Genomic DNA, 21926 nt, shown 5'->3' on the forward strand with positions numbered 1-21926 from the left:
ATCGCAGGCGCTCCTGTCTGATGCAGCGTCAAGGGTAACCGCAGCCATGGTCTCCAAGCAGATAGTCCTAGCTGCTGCAACCGTCGTCGAACTGTTCGTGCAGATGGTTGTTGTCTTGCAAACGTCCCCATCTGTTGACTGAGGGATCGAGACGTGGCTGCACGATCCGTTACAGCCATGCGGATAAGGTGCCTGTCATCTCGACTGCTAGTGATACGAGGCCGTTGGGATCCAGCATCGCGTTCGGTATTACCCTCCTGAACTCTCCTGAACCCACCGATTCCATATTCTGGTAACAGCCATTGGCTCTTGACCAACGCGAGCAGCAATGTCGCTATACGATATACCACAATCGCGATAGGCTACAATCCGACCATTATCAAAGGTGGAAACGTGATGGTACGCATTTCTCCTCCTTACACGAGGCATCAGAACAACGTTTCACCAGGCAACGCCGGTCAACTGCTGTTTGTGTATGAGAAATCGGTTGGAAACTTCCGTCATGTCAGCACGTTGTAGGTGTCGCCACCGGCGCCAACCTTGTGTGAATGCTCTTAAAAGCTAATCACTTGCATATCACAGCATCTTCTTTCTGTCGGTTAAATTTCGCGTCTGTAGCACGTCATCTTCGTGGTGTAGCAATTTTAGTGGCCAGTAGTGTATTAAAGCACACAGATGATATTATAAAACTCGCTCCTGGTTAGGAACTCGTAAAAGTCACAATATCGGTTACTTCCCTGTTGCCGCTTGTGTCTCGGCCACCTACTGCTGCCTGACTGCAGTGGACTATGTGTGCTACAGGATCCCATTTGGTCGCTAAAGGCTCAGACATGCTGGAGTTTGTTGCTGCCACAGGTCCAGAAAAAAATGGTTCAATTGGCTCTGAGTACTATGGGACTTCGCATGTGTGGTCATCAGTCCCCTAGAAGTCAGAACTACTTAAACCTAACTAGCCTAATGACATCACACACATCCATTCCCCAGGCAGGATTCGAACCTGCGACCGTAGCGGTCACGAGGATCCAAACTGAAGCGCCTAGAACCGCACGGCCACACCGGCCGGCTACACGTCTAGAGCTCAGTGCAGGTCTGAACAAGATGGCGGTAGGTTGTTGCAGGTCTGGATGTGGCAGAGGTCGACATATTGGTTTTCAACCCTGCAGGCCTCGACATGTCGAAGGCTACTGCTGAACAAAGTGGAGGTGAAGCGTTACATACAGACCAACACATGAAAACAGTCAATAGTAATAATAATGCTAACTACAGACAAAGATGTGATATGCAATACTTACTTTTCCATGTCTTCCTATTCTGCGTATGTGTGCTCGATCTGGCTGCTGCTGACACTTCACGGTTCTTCTTCTGCTGCTGCTGCAGCAGGCTGACTGAGTGAGACTGAAGCCGCAGAGCTGCTGAGCCTGCCCTATATCACTTCAGATGACATCACCAGATACTGTCATCCTATTGGCTGAAGCCTATCGCGTGCCCAGATTCAAGGTTATATTGGTTTCCGCCCTTTTTTCCCCTCTCTGGTGGGGGTGTTACGAACTAGGCCAGTTGCTCTCCAAACTTTAAGGTGAACATCTATGGTTCATTGCGGAGTAAACTGAAGTAGATGAGGGATATTAGACAATTTAGAAATAGGTAATCGTTTACAGCACAAGCATTCTTCTGCGTGAATACTGAAATGCATCTTCACGCCATCCCGCAGCACTGACATTATATGTGGTAAAATATTCAAAACATCCTTGATCCCAGGTTCGAATCCCGCCACTGCTGAAATTTTGATTAAAATATTAGCATTGGCGGCCGAAGACTTTAGGCATAAGAAGTCACCCTTATTCTGCCAACGGCTTTGTCAAAGAGGGCGGAGGGGTGGACGTCGGTTCAGGGCACTCTCTTGTCCTGGGGGTGGGAAAATGCCCATAAAGGCGGAAGAATCAGCAATGATCAACGGCGTAATGAAGCAGATGGCTACGGAATCTACTGCATTAAAGACACATAACGTGCATCCACAGGATGTGTGGCCTAAATTGAAATAGTGTAATGATGATTTCTCCATTGACAAAAGATTCCGGAATAGTCCCCCATTCGGATCCCTGGGAGGGGACTGCCCAAGAGGGAAGTGACGATAAGAAAAAGATTGAATAATCAGCGTTCTACGAGTCGAGGCATGGAATGTCAGAGCATGGTAGGGAAACTAGAAAATCTGGAAAGGGAAATGCAAAGGCTCAATCTAGATATAGTAGGCGTCAGTAATGTGAAATGGAAAGAAGACAAGGATTTCTGGTCAGATGAGTATAGAGTCATATTAACAGTGGCAGAAAATGGTATAACGGCAGTAGGTTTCGTTATGAATAGGAAGATAGAGTTGTTCTTATCAGAATCGACAGCAAACCACGATAGTTCAGGTACACATGCCGACGTCGCAAGCTGAAGATGAAGAGATTGAGAAAGTATATGAGGATATACAAAGGTTAATACAGTACGTAAAGGGGGACTGGAATGCAATTGTTGGGAAAAGTTTAGAAGAAAAGGTTACAGGAGAATATGGGCTTGGGACAAGGAATGAGATAGTCCTGCAATAAATTTCAGCTAGCAGTAGCGATTACTCTCTTCAAGAATCACAGGAGGAGGAGGTATACCTGGAAGAGGCCGGGTGATTCAGGAAGATTTCGGTTACATTAAAAATGGTTCAAATGGCTCTGAGCACTATGGGACTTAACATCTGTGGTCATCAGTCCCCTAGAACTTAGAACTACTTAAACCTAACTAACCTAAAAACATCACACACATCCATGCCCGAGGCAGGATTCGAACCTGCGACCGTAGCAGTCGCACTCGGTTACATTACATTATGGTCAGGCAGAGATTTCGAAATCAGATACTGGATTGTAAGGCGTACCCAGGAGCAGATATAGACTCAGATAGCAATACAGTAGTGATGAAGAACAGGCTACAGTTAAGACATTAGTGAGGAAGAATCAATACGCAAAGAAGTGGGATACCGAAGTATTAAGGAATGAAGAGATACAGTTGAAGTTCTCTAAGGCTATAGATACAGTAATAAGGAATGGCTCAGTAGGCAGTACAGTTGAAGAGGAATGGAAATCTCTAAAAAGGGCCATCACAGGAGTTGGAAAGGAAAACATAGGTATAAAGAAGGTAATGGCGAAGAAACCATAGGTACTTCAGTTGATCGATGGAGGAAGGAAGTACAAAACTGTTAGGGAAACTAAGGAACATAGAAACACAAGTCGCTGAGAAATGATATAAATAGGAAGGGCGGGGATGCTAAGAGGAAATGGCTGCATGAAAAAGTGAAGAAATCGAAAAAGAAATTGTTGTCGGAAGAACAGATTCAGCATACAGGAAAGCCAAAACAACCTTTGGCGACATTGAAAGGAAGGGTGGTAACATTAAGAGTGCAACGGGAATTCCACTGTTAAATGCAGAGGAGAGAGCGGATAGGTGGAAAGAATACACTGGAAGCCTCTATGAGGTGACGATTTGTCTGATGGGACAGAAGAAGAAACAGGAGTCGATTTAGAAGAGATAGGGGATCCAGTATTAGAATCGGAATTTAGAAGAGCTTTGGAGGACTTAAGATCAAATAAGGCAGAAGGGATAGATAACATTCCATCAGAATTTCTAAAACCATTGGGGAAAGTGGCAACAAAACGACTATTCACGTTGCTGTATAGAATGTATGTGTCTGCTGACATACCATCTGACTTTCGGAAAAATATTATCCACACAATTTTGAAGACTGCAAGAGCTGACAAGTGCGGGAATTATCGCACAACCAGCGTAACAGCTCATGCATCACAGTAGCTGACAATAATAATATACAGAAGAATGGAAAGGAAAATTAAGGATGTGCTACATGACGATCAGTTCGGCTTTAGGCAATTTGACATTGCAGTTGATAATGGAAGCAAGACTAAAGAAAAATCAAGACACGTTCATAGGATTTGTCGGCCTGGAAAAAGCGTTCGACAATGTAAAATGGTGGAGGATGTTCGAAATTCTGAGAAAAATTAGGGTAAGCTATTGGGAGAGACGAGAAATAAACAATATGTACAAGAGCCAAGAGGGAATAATAAGAGTCTACAACCAAGAACAGAGTGCTCGGATAAAAGAGACGTAACACAGGAATATAGTCTTTTGCCCCTACAGTTCAATGTGTGCATCGAAGAAGCAACGACGGAATTAAAAAAAAAAAAAAAAAAAAAGGTTCAGGAGTGGAATTAAAATTCAAGGTGAAAAGATATCAATGATACAATTCGCTGATGACATTACTATCTCGGTGAAAGTGAAGAAGAATTACATGATTTGCTGAATGCAATGAACAATCTAATGACTACAGAATATGAATTGAGAGTAAATCGAAGAAAGACGAAAGTAATGAGACGTAGGAGAAATGAGAGCAACAAGAAACTTAAAATCAAGATTGATGGTCACGAAGTAGATGAAGTTAAGGAATTCTGTTATCTGAGCAGTAAAATAGCCTTTGATGGACGAAGCAAGGAGGACATCAAATGCAGACTAGCAATGGCAAAAAAGGTACTCCTGGTGTATAGGAGTCTAGTAGTATCAAATACAAATCTTAATTTGAGGAAGAAATTTCTGAGAGGGTACGTATGGAGTACAGCATTGTATGGTAGTGAAACATGGGCTGTGGGAAAACCAGAACAGAAGAGAATCGAAGATTTTGTGATGTGGTGCTACAGACTAATGTTGAAAATTAGATAGACTGATAAGGCAAGGGTTCAGGCGGTTCTGTGCAGAATCAGAGAGGAGAGGAATATGTGGAAAACACTGATAAGGAAAAGGGACAGGATGACAGGACATATATTAAGACATCAGGGAATGACTTCCATGGTACTAGAGGGAGCTGTAGAGGGCAAAAATTGTAGAGGAAGACAGAGCATGGAATACATGCAGCAAATAATTGAGGGCGTAGGTGGCAAGTGCTACTCTCAGGTGAAGAGGTTGGCACAGGAGAGGAATTCGTGGCGGGCCGCATTAAACCAATCAGAAGACTGATGACCCAAAAAGTCCACCACATGGTCATCCATTACCTTTTCTCTACCCTCATTGTGTAGGAGGCTATGGATACAGTCCTCAGCGATGTGCTTGCATGTATCACCAACATTTCCCCAATTATACACATGGAAGATTGCACTGGAGTAGGTGAACATCTCGCCTCTTGCGCTTCGGAAGACAGACTGGTCTTTTATCGCACGATCTACAGTTACTGCACACGCACTTATTAGCATGATTTTCGACGTGTAACATAGTCCAATCCTGCTGCATCTTCATTATTTGATCAAGCGTATTCATCTTCTTCTTACATTCACCAAATATCTTTGATTTCTAAGCAGCGTAAATGTAGCTGTGGAGCGGATACTATTTTCCATTTAATTTGTTCCCCTAATGGGTTTAGTTGTAGTTTTAACCATTTTTATAAACCACTCTGTAAAATTTTTCTATTACTCGTGTTTTATCACAGGCCTTTTTTTGCACAGCACTTCTACTTTTATCATAGCATCTCAAACCGCGCTTTCTGTAATTCCCTTCTTCGTTTTTTTTATATTAATTACTTTCTTTCTCCTCTTTATTTTGTAACGGTTCCCAACTTTCGGTTGGTACGTAATCGTGTTTCTTCTGTCTCCGTATTTGCACCCTCTAGCTGCATACTTCCATACTCGACTGCTTATCTCTGACCCATTTACGCGCCGAAAGCTTGAACAACAATATGTGGAACAGGCTGTTTGGTGACCTGACCTTCCTACTTCAGGAATAGCCCGTTTCCACCCTGTGGCCTTTGCGGTCATCATTTGATTTTTCATCACTGGTAAGTCTTTAAAATTTTCTATCCAAACGCAGATTCATTCTGTGTAGTTTTTTTCCAGGGTTTTATATGCACTTTTCAGGTCCATACTTCCGGCTCCCAGTGCTCATGTACACTGCCTGCGCCTGCTACCCACTGAAATTTTGGCTGTTTCATTTTATAATCATCGGATTTAAGTGCTTCCCACAGTTCGAATGCAATTCAATAGACTGTGTATCTTTAGTGACCCAATCTTAGATTAGTTATATGGGTATTTGTTCCCTACTTCTCTGGGTGAATTTCCTCTTTTTTACCATTTTATATTTTTTAAATTCTCATTATATTTTTCATAGATTTATACACATTAGGCTAACAGCATTGCTGCAGAGGTGTCACTGGCTCTTGTAAGATCAACGAAGTTCAGCGCTGTCAGGCTTAGTTTGCACTTGGATGGATCACTGTCCGTGTCTGCCGAGCGCTGTTGACCAGCGGGGTGCGTCCAGCCTTTGTGAGACGTATTCAGGAACTACAGGGCGATTCAAAAAGAATACCACAACTTTAGGAATTTAAAACTCTGCAATGACAAAAGGCAGAGCTAAGCACTATCTGTCGGCGAATTAAGGGAGCTATAAAGTTTCATTTAGTTGTACATTTGTTCGCTTGAGGCGCTGTTGACTAGGCGTCAGCCTCAGTTGATGCTAAGATGGCGACCGCTCAACAGAAAGCTTTTTGTGTTATTGAGTACGGCAGAAGTGAATCGACGACAGTTGTTCAGCGTGCATTTCGAACGAAGTATGGTGTTAAACCTCCTGATAGGTGGTGTATTAAACGTTGGTATAAACAGTTTACAGAGAATGGGTGTTTGTGCAAAGGGAAAAGTTCTGGACGGCCGAGAACGAGTGATGAAAATGTAGCACGCATCAAGCAAGCATTTGTTCGCAGCCCAGGAAAATCGACTCGCAGAGCTAGCAGAGAGCTGCAAATTCCACAATTTCAGCAGGATGGAGCGCCACCACATTGGCACTTATCTGTCCGTAACTACCTGAACGTCAACTACCGGAGGCGATGGATCGGCCGCCAGGCAGCCCGTGACAGAGCACTTCATCACTGGCCTCCAAGAAACCCTGATCTTACCCCCTGCGATTTTTTATTATGGGGGTATGTTAAGGATATGGTGTTTCGGCCACCTCTCCCAGTCACCATTGATGATTTGAAACGAGAAATAACAGCAGCTGTCCAAACTGTTACGCCTGATATGCTACAGAGAGTGTGGAACGAGTTGGAGTATCGGGTTGATATTGCTCGTGTGTCTGGAGGGGGCCATATTGAACATCTCTGAAGTTGTTTTTGAGTGAAAAAAAAACCTTTTTAAATACTCTTTGTAATGATGTATAACAGAAGGTTATATTATGTTTCTTTCATTAAATACACATTTTTAAAGTTGTAGTATTCTTTTTGAATCACCCTGTACATTCATAAAGGGCGGCTCCAGTAACCAAACCTTACAATGGCCGAGAGAGTGGTGCGCTGGCCACATGCCCCGCAATCTATACATCCAGCGATGCATACCGGTTGAGAGAGAGACGAACGGCCAGTCGGTACCGTTGGGCCTTCCTCGGCGTGTTCGGACGGAGTTAGTGGTTAGTTATCCACCACAGAATGCGATGAAATCATTACGGAACCGGTCGTGCGTGATCGTATAATAAAGAAACTATTAACGGCTAATGCTGCTACCAGAAGTTATTAGGGAGATTTTAATACTTTTAAAACACTAAATGTTTCGATTCGTATCTAAGCTTTGGATGACAAAACCGTAAAATCATACACCTTGGAAGCGCCTGAACTGCTCAAAACCTCGCATATATAATAAAGTCTGCGTCATACACTTCTTTTAATAAAAGTTTGGTGTTAGTAGAAGTTTTTTCCAAGTTTTATGTGAAACTTCACGACAGTTGATTTCTCTGTTATCACACTTACCATTCCAGCAAAATAAAATGACAATGATTACACGAATGAAGGCCACGGCCTCACAGATTTGTCTACAGATACCAGAGGTGCAGCATTCGACTGAGAAGGCTACACACTTCATAGCTACTAGTCTTTCATCTTTCGCCCATGGTCCCTTATTTATTGTCACACCTCGTATGAGAACATAGTGCGGTATACATATCTGAAAATATAACCACAAGGTCCAAAACAGTCTTGTTCATTTGGCTATTAGAGGCAATTTCTTAGCTTACAGTGTTCCAGAACGTCATCACAGTGTTCTTTGTCACACCCTCTTTTCTATACTTACTTGTAAGGTGTCAGGCAAATCCAACACCTTCCATGAAAACCCTGACATGATAAGCAAATCCAGTAGTATGTCACATAGCTCCGAATAAATCGTGACATTAAATTAACCAAAGTAATACGAGTAACGAGTGAGCAAATGGAATACCACAGACTAACACAAGAATGCCTAAATGCATGTCATACCTTCCCACCGTGAGACAGACGCAGTTCCGAGGGGAGAAACGAGAACAGAAGCCGAGAGCAGAACCGTGTTAAGCTAGAAGGCCCTACGATAAGGGACGGACACCCACCTCGCCAGCTAACCACCAGGACCACCCCCCAGCCCATGTTAAAAGATAGAGCCCTACAGAAGAACAGTATAGATCTTACGATAACACTAAAAGGGCCACACCAGCTGCAAGTTTTAGCGTGACACTTTTTCGCGTCTCTGTTACGTTGCAAACTTTAAAAACATTGCCCCACCACGAAAAGTATGACGTTTCTCATTGGATAGACAGAATTTTTGTAGGCGGAGCTTAAGGTTAACATTGAGACCCTGATTGGTCGGATGAAAACACAGCCAGATAGTTTTTTTTTAAAACCAACTTCGGTAAATTGTACTATGGAGAAGTTAGGAGAGAGTGGCTTCCGAGACGGCGAGCTGTATGGAGCTGCGTCGCCCGCCGCCCTCTGACGCTGCATAACCAACGACAAGGTAATGAACGCACGCGATGCTGAATTTTTGAGCGCATAAGGCTTCACTCAGAACTGCTGAAGTCTCATCTGTTACACCCCCGTTTTGCGTAATACTAGTGTCGATCGTCAATTAAAGCTCATGGTATTCACATTTGCTACATAAGTTAAAATCTGAAACGCGATGATTTTTCTGTTATATAATTATTGAGAAGCCACATCAGCCACTGAAATTTACGACAAGTTAGATAAGTAATTAAAGATAATTCAGGGTCACTGTAAACCATTTTGATAGTTTTCTCTTTTGTGAAACTTAATTTAAACCTAGGTTATAGATGTGACATGGCATAGTTCATCCTTCGATCCATTGTAGAACTTGGAGACCCATTCAGGGAATATTCGTTCACATTTTTGTTGAACGCAGTTTGTTTTTATCATCCTGTATTAAAATATTTCCTTTTATCAATAGTGCAATTTATAAACAATATTTTGTGAGTAGAATAAAATTTCCAATGGTAAACTTAACTGCTTTTTCGACGTTATTTTACCAGCTAACTAAAAATAGGAAAGCCTTGAACCCCTTCCACTAAATTTAGTTAGTATTAAGATTCTTTTACAGGGAGTGCAGTGGAGCTGACGCTGAAATCATTAAGTATTTGGTTATATCATCGCTAGTCTCACTGAACTCTTCTGAACTTTACATGTCATGTGTGGTCTGGCGTCTCCTTACCAGCAACAGGTCCCAGGTTCAAACTAGTCAATTCCTTAAAAAACACGCTCAGAGCGTCGTTGCGCGAAAGTTGTAGGGAGACACGACATAGAACAACAGACACCATGCAGAATGTTAGATACTATCTTGCTTTCTTAGGCCTTCTTTCGAATCATCTTAAACTACATTTTCTTACAGTGAATTTGTGTTATCTATTCTTGCAGAAGTGTTGTTTTTCCTTAGCGTAAAAAGACATGTCGCCATAGCTAAAGGTGTATTATGCTGGTTGCAGCAATATGTAATAAATGCAAGATAAAAGCTGAGGCAGACACTTTTTCTGATTTTTGAATAATTATTTGTTTGCTTTGTTTTCTCGTTTGCAGAGAGTCCCACTGTGGTAAAAGTTAACATCTTTGTACGCTCCATCAGCAGAATAGATGATCAGCATATGGTAAGTCCGTCACAACTAACGTACTTTGCCTGCTGCCTCTAGTTCTGCCCTCTACATGCTATAAGCTAGTTAGTGCCCCTTCATGTGGGACGCTGCATGTTGTAGCTTCTGCCTTATAGTAAATTTATTCAGATATTGAATTTTTCTAATAAGGTCGATCCACGTTGAACGCTAAAGAAGTAGTGAATTGCGCTTGAGTGTTTATTGCTGTCATTCGCCAAAGGCCTTGCCGCTGTGGTAGCACCGATTCCAGTCAGATAACCGAAGTTAAGAGCTGTCGGGCTAGGCTAGCACTCGGATGGGTCACCGGCTGGGTCTGCCTAGCGCTGTTGGCCGGCTGGGTGCACTCAGCCCTTGTGAGTACAACTAAGCAGCTATTTGCTGGAGAAGTAGCGGCTCCAGTCACGAAGACTGACAACACCCGGGAAACTGTTTGATGATCATTTGTCCTTCCATATACGCATCCAGTAACGCCTATCGGCCGAGGATGGTACGACGACCGGTCGGTACAGTTGGCCTTGTCGAGGCTTGTTCGGATGAAGTGTGCAGTTTACTGTTATCATTCGTAGAAAACTAATATACAGGGTGAGTCACCTAACATTACCGCTGGATATATTTCGTAAACCACATCAAATACTGACGACTCGATTCCACAGACCGAACGTGAGGAGAGGGGCTAGTGTAATTGGTTAATACAAACCATAAAAAAATGCACAGAAGTATGTTTTTTATCACAAACCTACGTTTTTTTAAATGGAACCCCGTTAGTTTTGTTAGCACATCTGAACATATAAACAAATACGTAATCAGTGTTGTTTGTTGCATTGTAAAATGTTAATTACATCCGGAGATATTGTAACCTAAAGTTGACGCTGGAGTACCACTCCTCCGCTGTTCGATCGTGTGTATAGGAGAGCACCGAATTACTTAGGGATCCAAAGGGAACGGTGATGGACCTTAGGTACAGAAGAGACTGGAACAGCACATTACGTCCACATGCGAACACCTTTTCATTGGTCTTTTTCACTGACGCACATGTACATTACCATGAGGGGTGAGGTACACGTACACACGTGGTTTCCGTTTTCAATTACGGAGTGGAATAGAGTGTTTCCCGACATGTCAGGCCAATAGATGTTCAATGTGGTGGCCATCATTTGCTGCACACAATTGCAATCTCTGGCGTAATGAATGTCGTACATGCCGCAGTACATCTGGTGTAATGTCGCCGCAGGTTGCCACAATACGTTGTTTCATGTCCTCTGGGGTTGTAGGCACATCACGGTACACATTCTCCTTTAACGTACCCCACAGAAAGAAGTCCAGAGGTGTAAGATCAGGAGAACGGGCTGACCAATTTATGCGTCCTCAACGTCCTATGAAACGCCCGTCGAACATCCTGTCAAGGGTCAGCCTAGTGCACCATCATGCTGATACCACATACGTCGACGCGTTTCCAGTGGGACATTTTCGAGCAACGTTGGCAGATCATTCTGTAGAAGCGCGATGTATGTTGCAGCTGTTTGTTATAACACAGAACTGAACGTCGGAGGTTTCAAGCGTCAACTTTAGGTTACAATATCTCCGGATGTAATTAACATTTTACAATTCAACAAAAGGCACTGATTACGTATTTGTTTATATGTTCAGATGTGCTAACAAAACTAACGTGGTTCCATTTAAAAAAACGTAGGTTTGTGTTAAGAAACATACTTCCGTGCATTTTTGTATGATTTGTATTAAAAAATTACACTAGCCCCTCTCCTCACGTTCGGTCTGTGGAATCGGTTCGTCAGTATTTGATGTGGTTTACGAAATATATCCAGCGGTAACGTTAGGTGACTCACCCTGTATATGTAGTCTCAGTGCCAATTTGACTTGGCGTAGGCATGAATCAGAATTGAGCAAATAAGATGGGGACGGGGCGAAGGGGGGATGGAGGGTGAAGCACTTAGTCCCTTTCACTTGACGAATCAGTGTTATGTGAAATCGTGGGCGGCTGATATAATGTTGACGCAAACTGTCGATTTCGTCTTGTGACGTGTGACTGCCTATTGACAGTAGGCAGTCTTCACCCCCCATGCCCTGCAGCTCTAAGGCGGTGATCTGGGCCAGCTCAACTCCATCCTTCTTGTGCTGCTTCACAGTTGGCCTAAACCTTCCAGGCAGACCATAAAACGCAGGCTTTCATGAGCAGGTGTCTTAGCTGCTAGAAAATCTGCTAGGGTATATGGTGGTGGTCCATAAAACTTTTCCATTCCTAACATTTCGTCTAGAGCTGCGCTGGACATCTTGAGAAGTGCTGCTCAATCCGCTGAGCCTTGCCGATTAGGCAGAACTTAGTGGACCGAGGAGCATTTCAGAAGATGAGCACCGCAGCACTGTACGGAACGCTAGGAACGGAAAAGTTCCGCGGATCACCACCACACAACCCAAAAGCTTTACCAGCGCCTCCTGGTAAGAGCCCACCACCGGCCGACCTGGTATTATTGTCCTCGCACTTGACGTATTTTGTCTACGGCGATTAGCTCTCAGATGCGGTGTTACTTTTGTGCTTGGAGACTGAAGTCAGACAAGGGATACACAGTCGAATGCTTAGAGATTAAAATATCGGAGTACAAGCATGTCCATCTGTCATGCAATGAAACATAGACACTGGAATGACTGCAGGAATCCGACTCGTTGACTAAGCCCTGAGTTGACAGCAAGATGAATGCTTCGATAAGGCTAAGTTAGAATGATTTGTGTGAAGCAACAAGCAGATTCCTTCTTCTGAGACATTTATAGATCCTCTCACTTTTTCATCGCTCACTGTCCGCACTCTGCCTGATAACCTTAACATTTTATAGCTCACGGAATTGAAGTATGTATGTTAGTGGCTTATGGATAATTTTTTATCTGGAATTACAGCAGGCATTATTTTTGTTATGCAGTTAAGGAAGACATCATTTATTACAGAAGACACGTTTCCTACTGAATTATTCAGTACAATGAGAACAAATTGCTAGTGGAGAATTTCGCTAAGAAATTTAGCAGCCTGCACTGGAAGACTAAATACATTACATAATCTGAGGTAGAAAGAATTATTTATTTGTAATAAACTGATTGACATGTTTTTCAAATACGTAGTAATTCAATCTGTACTGATGTGATTATATGTGCGTTATCCACAGATTTATAAGCTTTCCGTTATGCCAACTGGAAGAGGAAAAAGCGGTTGATGCAAACGAGTGTGAGCGAGAGATCCTGAAAGTCATAAGCAAAAAAAAGGAAATAAATAAATAAACATATGAAAAGTCATATTTGCAACCTTCATTTGATAAGGTCAAATACCTCACCTATGGAGTACGTAAATAGGACTGAGCACAAATTCCAGAATTACGGGATTAAGAACACCTGATAACGTAAACTCAAATGTGTCACAATTTAGAATTATAACAATGTTACTTATAATCCATCTTCTTTGCAAAATGTTTATGTATATGACCGGTTTCGGTTCATCTAGAACATGTGACGCAGCATGTGAAAGTTTCTGTATTTGGACGGGTTACTCCTGTAACCGAAATATCAGGTCTGAAGATGGTTCTAGATGATCCAAAACCGGTCATATGAATAGACATTTTGAAATCAAGACGGATTATAAGTAACATTGTAAAATCACTGATTGCGACTATCCTATCAGACATTATGTCCGTTTTTGCATAGAATTATAAGTTTGGAAAATCTGTGGGTCTGTAGAATATTAAGTTGAAGTAGTGAAAAAAGTTATATTGGCCTTACTGACATATATTTTGACGTAAGAATTAAGGAACACTCCCAGATCAGTAGTAAAGAGACATTGGGCTTACATATTCCAAGAGAAAAGACATACACCACCCGTCTAAAAATTTCCGTCAGTTTATCTCCTGGCGTATATGCATCGCCAGTCCGTTAACTATGGTGCCAGTTTGAACTAACATCTGTAAACCACAGATGCACATTCGACCAGTCAGTTGTGAACACGCAGTGTTTAGTAGTGGACGTGCGACATTATGTCAACGTTGTTGTACTTCAAATTACAGTGGAGCAACGTTCCTAAGTCATCTTCAGGTTGAAGCTCTTCTTTCCGAGTTTGCTTACACATTAATTTCTTTCTGGAGGTGTTCGCGTTTAGCGAAGCGCCATCGTTTCCTTTCCTTCTATTGCACAGACATGTTTCACTGAGTTTCAGAGTCATCAGTGGGCTTACATTTACTATCTATTGAAAAGGAAAAATGCCCTTTACCATATGTACAAACACACAATATATATATATATATAGTTTCAGAAAGGGTTCAGAAATCTGAGAAACAGACAGAGTTTTGTGTATTCAACTGTTGTTAACATGTGTTGGGTTTTCCTGATTTTTTTATGCTTTGCATTACAGCTGGTCTCCTGTCGCAGTCTGTCACTTACAATCACATATAATTTATTGTAAAAAAGTTATTTGCCTTCAAATTTTACAAATGGAAACGTTTTGGTTCAGCCCAGTTTTAATTCTACGTAGAAGATTGTGTGTGTGTTTGTGACTGTATTTGTAATATGTTCCCCTTACTATTGATGGTTTCCCATTATTTTTACTGTGAAAAACTGCGCTATGTAACTTTCACTATCACTGATTAGAAACTACGAAAACAAGATGACGGACAGTTGAATGGTTGAAGGCCGGCCGCAGTGACCGAGCGGTTCTAGGCGCTTCAGTCTGGAACCGCGCGACCGCTATTGTTGCAGGTTCGTATCCAGTCTCGGACATCGGTGTTTGTGATGTCCTTAGGTTAGTTAGGTTTAAGTATTTCTAAGTTCTAGGGACTGATGACCTCAGATGTTAAGTTCCCATTGTGCTTAGAGCCATTTTTTTTAATAGTTGAATGTGTTGTTGGTGGGAGTTTTAAATTTATGTGAGGTATGTCTCTGACAATGTGTGTGTGTGTGTGTGTGTGTGTGTGTGTGTGTGTGTGTGTGTGTGTAAGTAGGTGAAGGTTTGTGAATTTTGTTCAGCTATATTCCATTATTGTGTATGTGTGTTTATCTCCTAGTTCTTTGTGGACAGAGAACATACTTTCGTTGCAGCGAGCTGTGTACATTCATTTATTACTTGTTTTCCTTCCGATATGGCCTTCTGTATTTGGCAGTTTTCTTCAATTATCAATTTTTGTGGTGGGCTGTTACTGCAGTTGAGAATTATCTAGCTGGTGGTGATAACTGTTCGGCTGTATTCATGTTGACTGAACATCTTATGATCATGTAACGCATCCCAAAAGACATCAATACCGGCTCGAAAATTCTCAAGTGCAACAACATCCCAGCACAATACTAACGATTTAAGGAAACTACCAAATACAAAAAGCCATAGACGAAGGAGAAATAGTATAAATGAATACGCCCCTCTGCAACAGAACTCAGTTCCCTCCCATGAAGAACTATCAGACAACACCAACCCATAAACACACGCACACACACAATAATAAATAATTAAACGAAAACAGCATACCTTTCCCTACCTACAAAGGTGCCTACACAGCAATAAAAATTTTAAAAAAGTTATTAGTCTCTCTCTCTCTCTCTCTCTCTCTCTCTCTCTCACACACACACACACACACACACACACACACACACAAACAAGCAAACACATCAGTGAAATTAGAAGGAAGGTCAGCGTTGGCCGTAATTTTGATGGCTTATTGGCAGCAAAATCGATTTTCAATCACATACATAATGATCATTTTCAGTGCTGTAGTGTACAAATTAAAACTCATAGGCAATGATGTCAAGTTATTATCAGTAACCAAAGCTATGATACGATCACAATATACACTACAGCACTGAAGATGATCATTATGCGATTGAAAATCGATTTTGCTGTCAATAAGCCATCAAAATTACGGCCAACGCTGACCTTCCTTCTAATTTCACGTATCTGGTCGTTGTGCACCCAGCACTCTATGGAGTCGCCAATCAATAAAACACAACAGTGACAAGTACACCTCATTAAGATTCAAAATTCCCATCCAGAACACATTCAGCTGTTCGTCATCTTGTTTCCGTAGTTTATGAAAGGTGGCAATGAAAATTAATAGTGCAATGTTCCACTTTGAAGATAATGGGGAAAGCAGGAAAAAATAAGTGAAACATACTGCATACACAGACAAAAACATACATACATATATACATATACAATCACACAATCTTACAAACAGAATTAATTAACGTTAGGCCTAACCACAACATTTACAATCGTGAAATTTCGAGGTATATAACTTTTCTACGTTAACATCAATAAGGCTGCAAATGACACTGTGAACGAAAAACAACTGTAATGTAAAGGACACAAAATCAGAAAAACCAAAGCATGTGATAGCAAAGTATATATACAAAACCTTACGTGATTTTCAAACTTTTAAGTACTTCCTTAAAAACTTTAATTCATATTTGTAGAAGTAGTAAAAAGCATTTTTCCCTGTTTAATAGAAAAAAATAAATAAAAACCCACTAATGACGCTGATACTTAAGTGAAATATGTCTGGATACTAGAAGAAAGTAAAACAATAGTGTTTTGCGCAAGGTGGAGTACCTCCTTTAACAAATCCCTAAATGAGGTGTTCAAGAGTTTCTCTAGAACATTTCCAAAACGAGGAAAACGTTTGCAAGGTTTGTCCTTAACACCTTGACTCCCGAACAAAATAACGACTTGGATGCGTGCTGCAACTTGATTGAAATGTAAAATGCGGACAATTGTTTTCTGGAAAAAAGGAAAATCATTAATGGTTATGAGACATGGGGTTGTCAATACAAAGCTATCACAAAGCGACAAAGTACAGAAATTCACACGAAGAATCGAAGCTTTGACGACATCATCGACATTTAAACCAATGTAACATGCAGTTTAACAATATCTCAAAGATGGACATTTCTGGCAGTTCCACATGGTTTTATGGACGTTCGGTGCACTGTACTCGAGTCATGGGACACAATCTACAGAAAATCTGAAGCATTATAGCCAGTATCTTAATGTTTCTCTATTTTCTGTTAATTAGTATCTAAATTTTGGACTGACAATGTCCATAGCATTAAATAACAATTTAAAATTTAATGCCAAACTGGAAAAAGGAGATGGCTACATATTGTAGGCGAACTAGAAATTTCTATTACGGAAGAAAGGATCCGAACAAACACCTCAGTGAGCTGAACGAATTTGCAACTCAAGTATATTTTAACATCTATGACAATCTATTTGAGACAGTTTTTGGGGCAAGCGGGTGTTTCCCACGCTGATGAGGGAGGAGTGCACACTGTACCGCTCGGACTGCCTGGCCACTTCCGAGTATCTGGCCAGCGAACACCTCGCAGCCAGCAGAACCGTGCCACCAAGTGCGGGCAAAATGTATCTACAAAGTGCACACCGTATAAACGTGGAATAGATTAATAATTGAAATGCATTTTAGGAAGTGACATAGCGGTGCATTTTATTTTTGTATAGTTTTTACCTTTAAAAGTTTTTTCTGGTTTTGTACTGGTGTATTCTAAGGCGTAGGGAAAGGGGCACCGCTGATTTCACTTACAAAGTTTAGTAATTTCCCCTCCAACGGTGTGGCGACTCTCGCGATGGTGCTTTTCCCCGAATCGAGGAACTCTCGGTATACGTTTGCCACAACGGCATCTGGAAAGTTCAGTACCTGCACTAATCTCTAAGTCAATTGCGCAGGTTTGAAAGTGTGCCATGATCATTATTTTAAACGATAGAAATAACGAACGACCGATCTATACGATAAACAGCGGATGTGTGTTGCTGGGAAACCGGGCGAGGGCGGTCCGATTTTGCACCTCGAACTGTAACTTATAACCCTACCACTACTATTGTAGTTTAGTATGCTTTTACCTATATAACAGAAACCCGTCTCTATGTTGCCACGTACAACTCTTTTACTAAAATTTAGTTCAGTTTCCGAATACAGTACACTACAGGAGGATAGCCCTGTTTATAGGAAAAGATAATCAATAGAGTTACCCTTTTTACAGGATTTGATTGTGTGATGTGTCTAATGGATAAGTAAATCAGACTATTTACTTCTTTTCCTAAGATTTTACCCAGCGATTAGATAGAAACGCAATATGAATAATATTATACTGAAGTTAGGACAGCTCAGTTCCAAGTTCATTTAGTGCTTTAAAACATGTACTAATGGTGGCCAGCCTATCCAGGCAATGAAACAGTGAAGTACTGGAAAAGCAGAAGTGTGAATTTTGTCTACTTTCTTGCTACTGTTTAATTTTGTTCTTCAAATAAATATTACACCCTTACATATTACGTTTTTAAAAGAGGAATAGCCCAGTAGACAACTTCAAGGAAGCTAATAAATTGGCCAGGGGATCTTTAGAAAAGGAATTTCCATAATCAACAATCTTAAATACTAAAATACTTGTATACTAAAGCACACACCTTTTTTACTGAACATTTCACTTCAAGAAAACATCTTTCTTACTGGAATTTACTTTCAAAAGATATTACACATTGAACTAATACTGTATAGTCATTTAACAGATTCTAGTAACTTGGCTTTACTCTGTATTTTACTATAACCCTTTGCAATAGTTAAAGATATTTTTTTATCATTTACACAAAAACAATTTAAATGGTGCATCTTTATATTAACTTGGCACTTCATAAGTCTGTAAAACAGGATACGCGGCTTAATCAAACACTAGGAAGGCTCAAATGGCTCTGAGCACTTTGGGACTCAACTGCTGAGGTCATTAGTCCCCTAGAACTTAGAACTAGTTAAACCTAATTAACCTAAGTACATCACACACATCCATGCCCGAGGCAGGATTCGAACCTGCGACCGTAGCGGTCTCGCGGTTCCAGACTGTAGCGCCCAGAACCGCGCGGCCACTTCGGCCGGCCCACTAGGAAGGAACCCAAATGAGTGTACGATTAGGATGAAATAACAGGGTGAATGTTATATATGCCCCTGTTTCCATTATGTATCCCTACAGGTAAGCGTGATTGAAATACGCAAAAATAATAGGTTTCATTGGTTCATTTACATTAAAGCATTGTCCTCCTGAAGAAACACTACACACTTATGTCTATTACAAGTTACATAATAAAAACACACTTTACACACAGACATTTTAACATTAATACTATAAAATTACTACACTTTAATTAAACAATTTGCTGTCCCCTGTATGGGTATTATGGCAGTCCTCCTTAGCTCCTGCGAACCATTAGCACACACTTATCTTTTGGCTGCCTCTTTATGAAATCAAAAGCAGTCAATTTTACATTTTCTTTAAGAACACTTTGTGCATCCTTCCTTGCATGCTGCCTTTTTTTAACATAATTTTTGGCATTCCTTTTTCGTCAAAAATCATGGGTTTGTTATGCCCCTTACGCTGCATCATTTCACTTAACAGTCGTGTGAGTGACACAGTTTTTTTTCACTTTTTCATCAATGCGCATTTATACAAAAGTATTTCAGGACCTGAAACTTGACAGATATTAATATGATTGCAATAAAATTTATACACAATACAGACATTGTATAATAATAATAGTTGCAAATTTACAAATTTCTGGTATATACTTCGTTAGGTCAACAGTGTTCCAAGTGCCTAGTGGTTTTATCGATTTAGGATAATCCAGAAAGTATGCTTTAGGGTGTGGTATTACTTGAATTTCAAAAGGACCATAGTACATGTATTAAATTTTGAAATAACTTTATTTATCTCACTAGACTTTTCGTGGGCTTTAACAAGTACTAGTTCGCCGATACTAAATTTTGAAAATTTCACCTTTTCATTATGCCTTTTGGCTCTTGCTTCTGCCCTTCGCCTACTTCGTTTCTCACCATTTCCTTTTTCTTTCCCAAATCCATTTCTTTACTGGGTTGGTATTCTAGCACTTCTTCTATCAAACTTTTAGTTTTATGGCCTAACATAATTTTTCAGGTGTGAAACCAATGAATTCATGATTACTTCAAATTTAAGAATAAATTTGCCCCAAGTTCTATGGTTTTGGTGACAGTATGTCCTGCATAGTCTTCCTAATACTCGCATATAGCGCACTACTGGATTACTAGAAGGATGGTAGGCGGAAATATTTATTACTTGCATTCCTTTTTGTTTCATTCCTTCTAACCATAATTTTGCAATAAATTGAGGAGCATTGTCCCATATTACTTTCCTTGGTATCCCTGTCTCATTAAAGCATTCCAATATTTTATGAAAAACTGCTTTAGCTTTGGCTTTCCTGATTGGATACAGTTTAATAAATTTTGAAAATACATCTAAAATAACTATAATGTAGGTGAAATTTCCAGTGGTTTTAAGTAGGGGTCCATATACGTCCACAGATGGTAGTTCTAAGTTACCTAGTGGTTTGAGATTCTCCATAGCACCTCTGTTGGTATTGTTGGCCACTTTAGCACTTTGTCAAACATGACATTGTTTTAAGCGTTCTGTAACCATTTTCGAAGCATTACTCCCGATTCTGACAATACTTGCAATTTTCTCATGGCAGTTTTTCGCCCCATGATATCCATATGTCAAATGCTAGTAATCAATTCTATTTCAAACTGTGATGGCTAACAGACTTGACAATCTTTACTATTCTTCCCTTTTCTAACAAACAGTACCCCTTTAAATATTTTGTAAAATTTTGGTATCTGTGGACAATCATTACTGTCAACTTTGACCTGCACTGATTTCCACACTTTTAAATATAACATTTTAAAGTTCTATTCTCGTTTTTTTCTAAATTGGTTTGCTCATTGCCCTCTAACCATGAAATGACATTATCTCTTTACATTCTAAGTCGGCTGGTTCTTTCTTCTTTCCGATAGCAAAATGCTTCATGATCTTTAGTTGTTGATGTTTACTAATCATTTCGTCAGGTGGTTCCTCTTTCTTAGGATCCTGTACTGACATTACTGCTTCTTCACAAGTCTCGTCATTTAGAGATTTTATTTCCTTTTGATTAACTTCTTTTTCCTGTTTACTGTCCAGTTTCGGCAACTTTTCACACAAAATATTCTCATTTTCTGGTATACTCATTTCTATCAGACAGAGTTTCTCAGTAAGCTTCGTTTCCTCCGATTCTCAATCACTAGATTGATTGATTTCTTCATTTTTATTTAAGTTGGCGCCTTTGCTATCACTGTCAGCTTCTAACATGAAAGCCCTTTCATTTTTTTGAGAACTCTAGAACGTCTCTAGTCTCGAAATTCATCGATTTCTGGATTCGTTCTATAGCAACAAGTTCCTCTTGTTTATCTTTTGTAGCAGGCGGGTTGTTTTCCTCGGTTGGTAGTTCATCTTCATCAGAACTGACTTCCTTGTCTCCCTTGCCGACATCAGCTTGCACTTCATAAAAATCATAATCTTTGTGGATTTTTACCAATCGCATAAATTCGTTTTCCTTCAAATCAGGCCTATAAATGACAGAAACGTTATCTCCAGATTCGTTGTCACGGAATGATAGCAAAGTGTAAATCTGCATCTCCTACTTTGCGTCTACTTACGATCTCTTCATTTTCCCTAACATTAGCGACACGCATCCTCTGCACGGTGCTTTTTGATTTAATTGCATTGGCCGCTCGCGTACTCTGCGCAGCTCCAGACAATAAACCTTTCTCCTTTACCTCCTTTGTGGTCGTATTATAGCTATCTTCTTTTTCGTTACACTGCTTTATATAGTCATACAAATTTCTCATCTGTATACGCCTATTATCAATTTCTTACAAACTCTTCCCCATCTCAGTTATTGCACGTTGTCTGTCCATAGCCTCTGGATTGGTTACAGCGGGCGATGCCCCGTCTACTGGTGTACTCACAGCCTCAGCTGATGTCTTGTGATGTCACTCTACATTTGCACTGCTAAAAGGTCCGCTGCAGCGGCTTGTTAGCGCACAAAATCAGTTAGTTGTTAGCCGACTATGATTCAC

The 21926-nt window shown here is 40.7% G+C and overlaps 1 protein-coding gene across 1 annotated transcript in view; it reads left to right on the top strand.

Annotated features, from left to right (window-relative positions):
- The window catches only part of LOC126484700 (glutamate-gated chloride channel-like), a 129311-nt gene that overhangs the window by 40916 nt on the left and 66469 nt on the right, over positions 1-21926 (top strand). Inside the window, exon 4 of the mRNA XM_050108299.1 lies at positions 9896-9963. Within this exon, the coding sequence (XP_049964256.1) occupies positions 9896-9963 (68 nt within the window). The remainder of the gene's footprint in view (positions 1-9895; positions 9964-21926) is intronic.

This window comes from Schistocerca serialis, chromosome 1 (assembly GCF_023864345.2).
Source record: "Schistocerca serialis cubense isolate TAMUIC-IGC-003099 chromosome 1, iqSchSeri2.2, whole genome shotgun sequence".
Classification (NCBI taxonomy): domain Eukaryota; kingdom Metazoa; phylum Arthropoda; class Insecta; order Orthoptera; family Acrididae; genus Schistocerca; species Schistocerca serialis.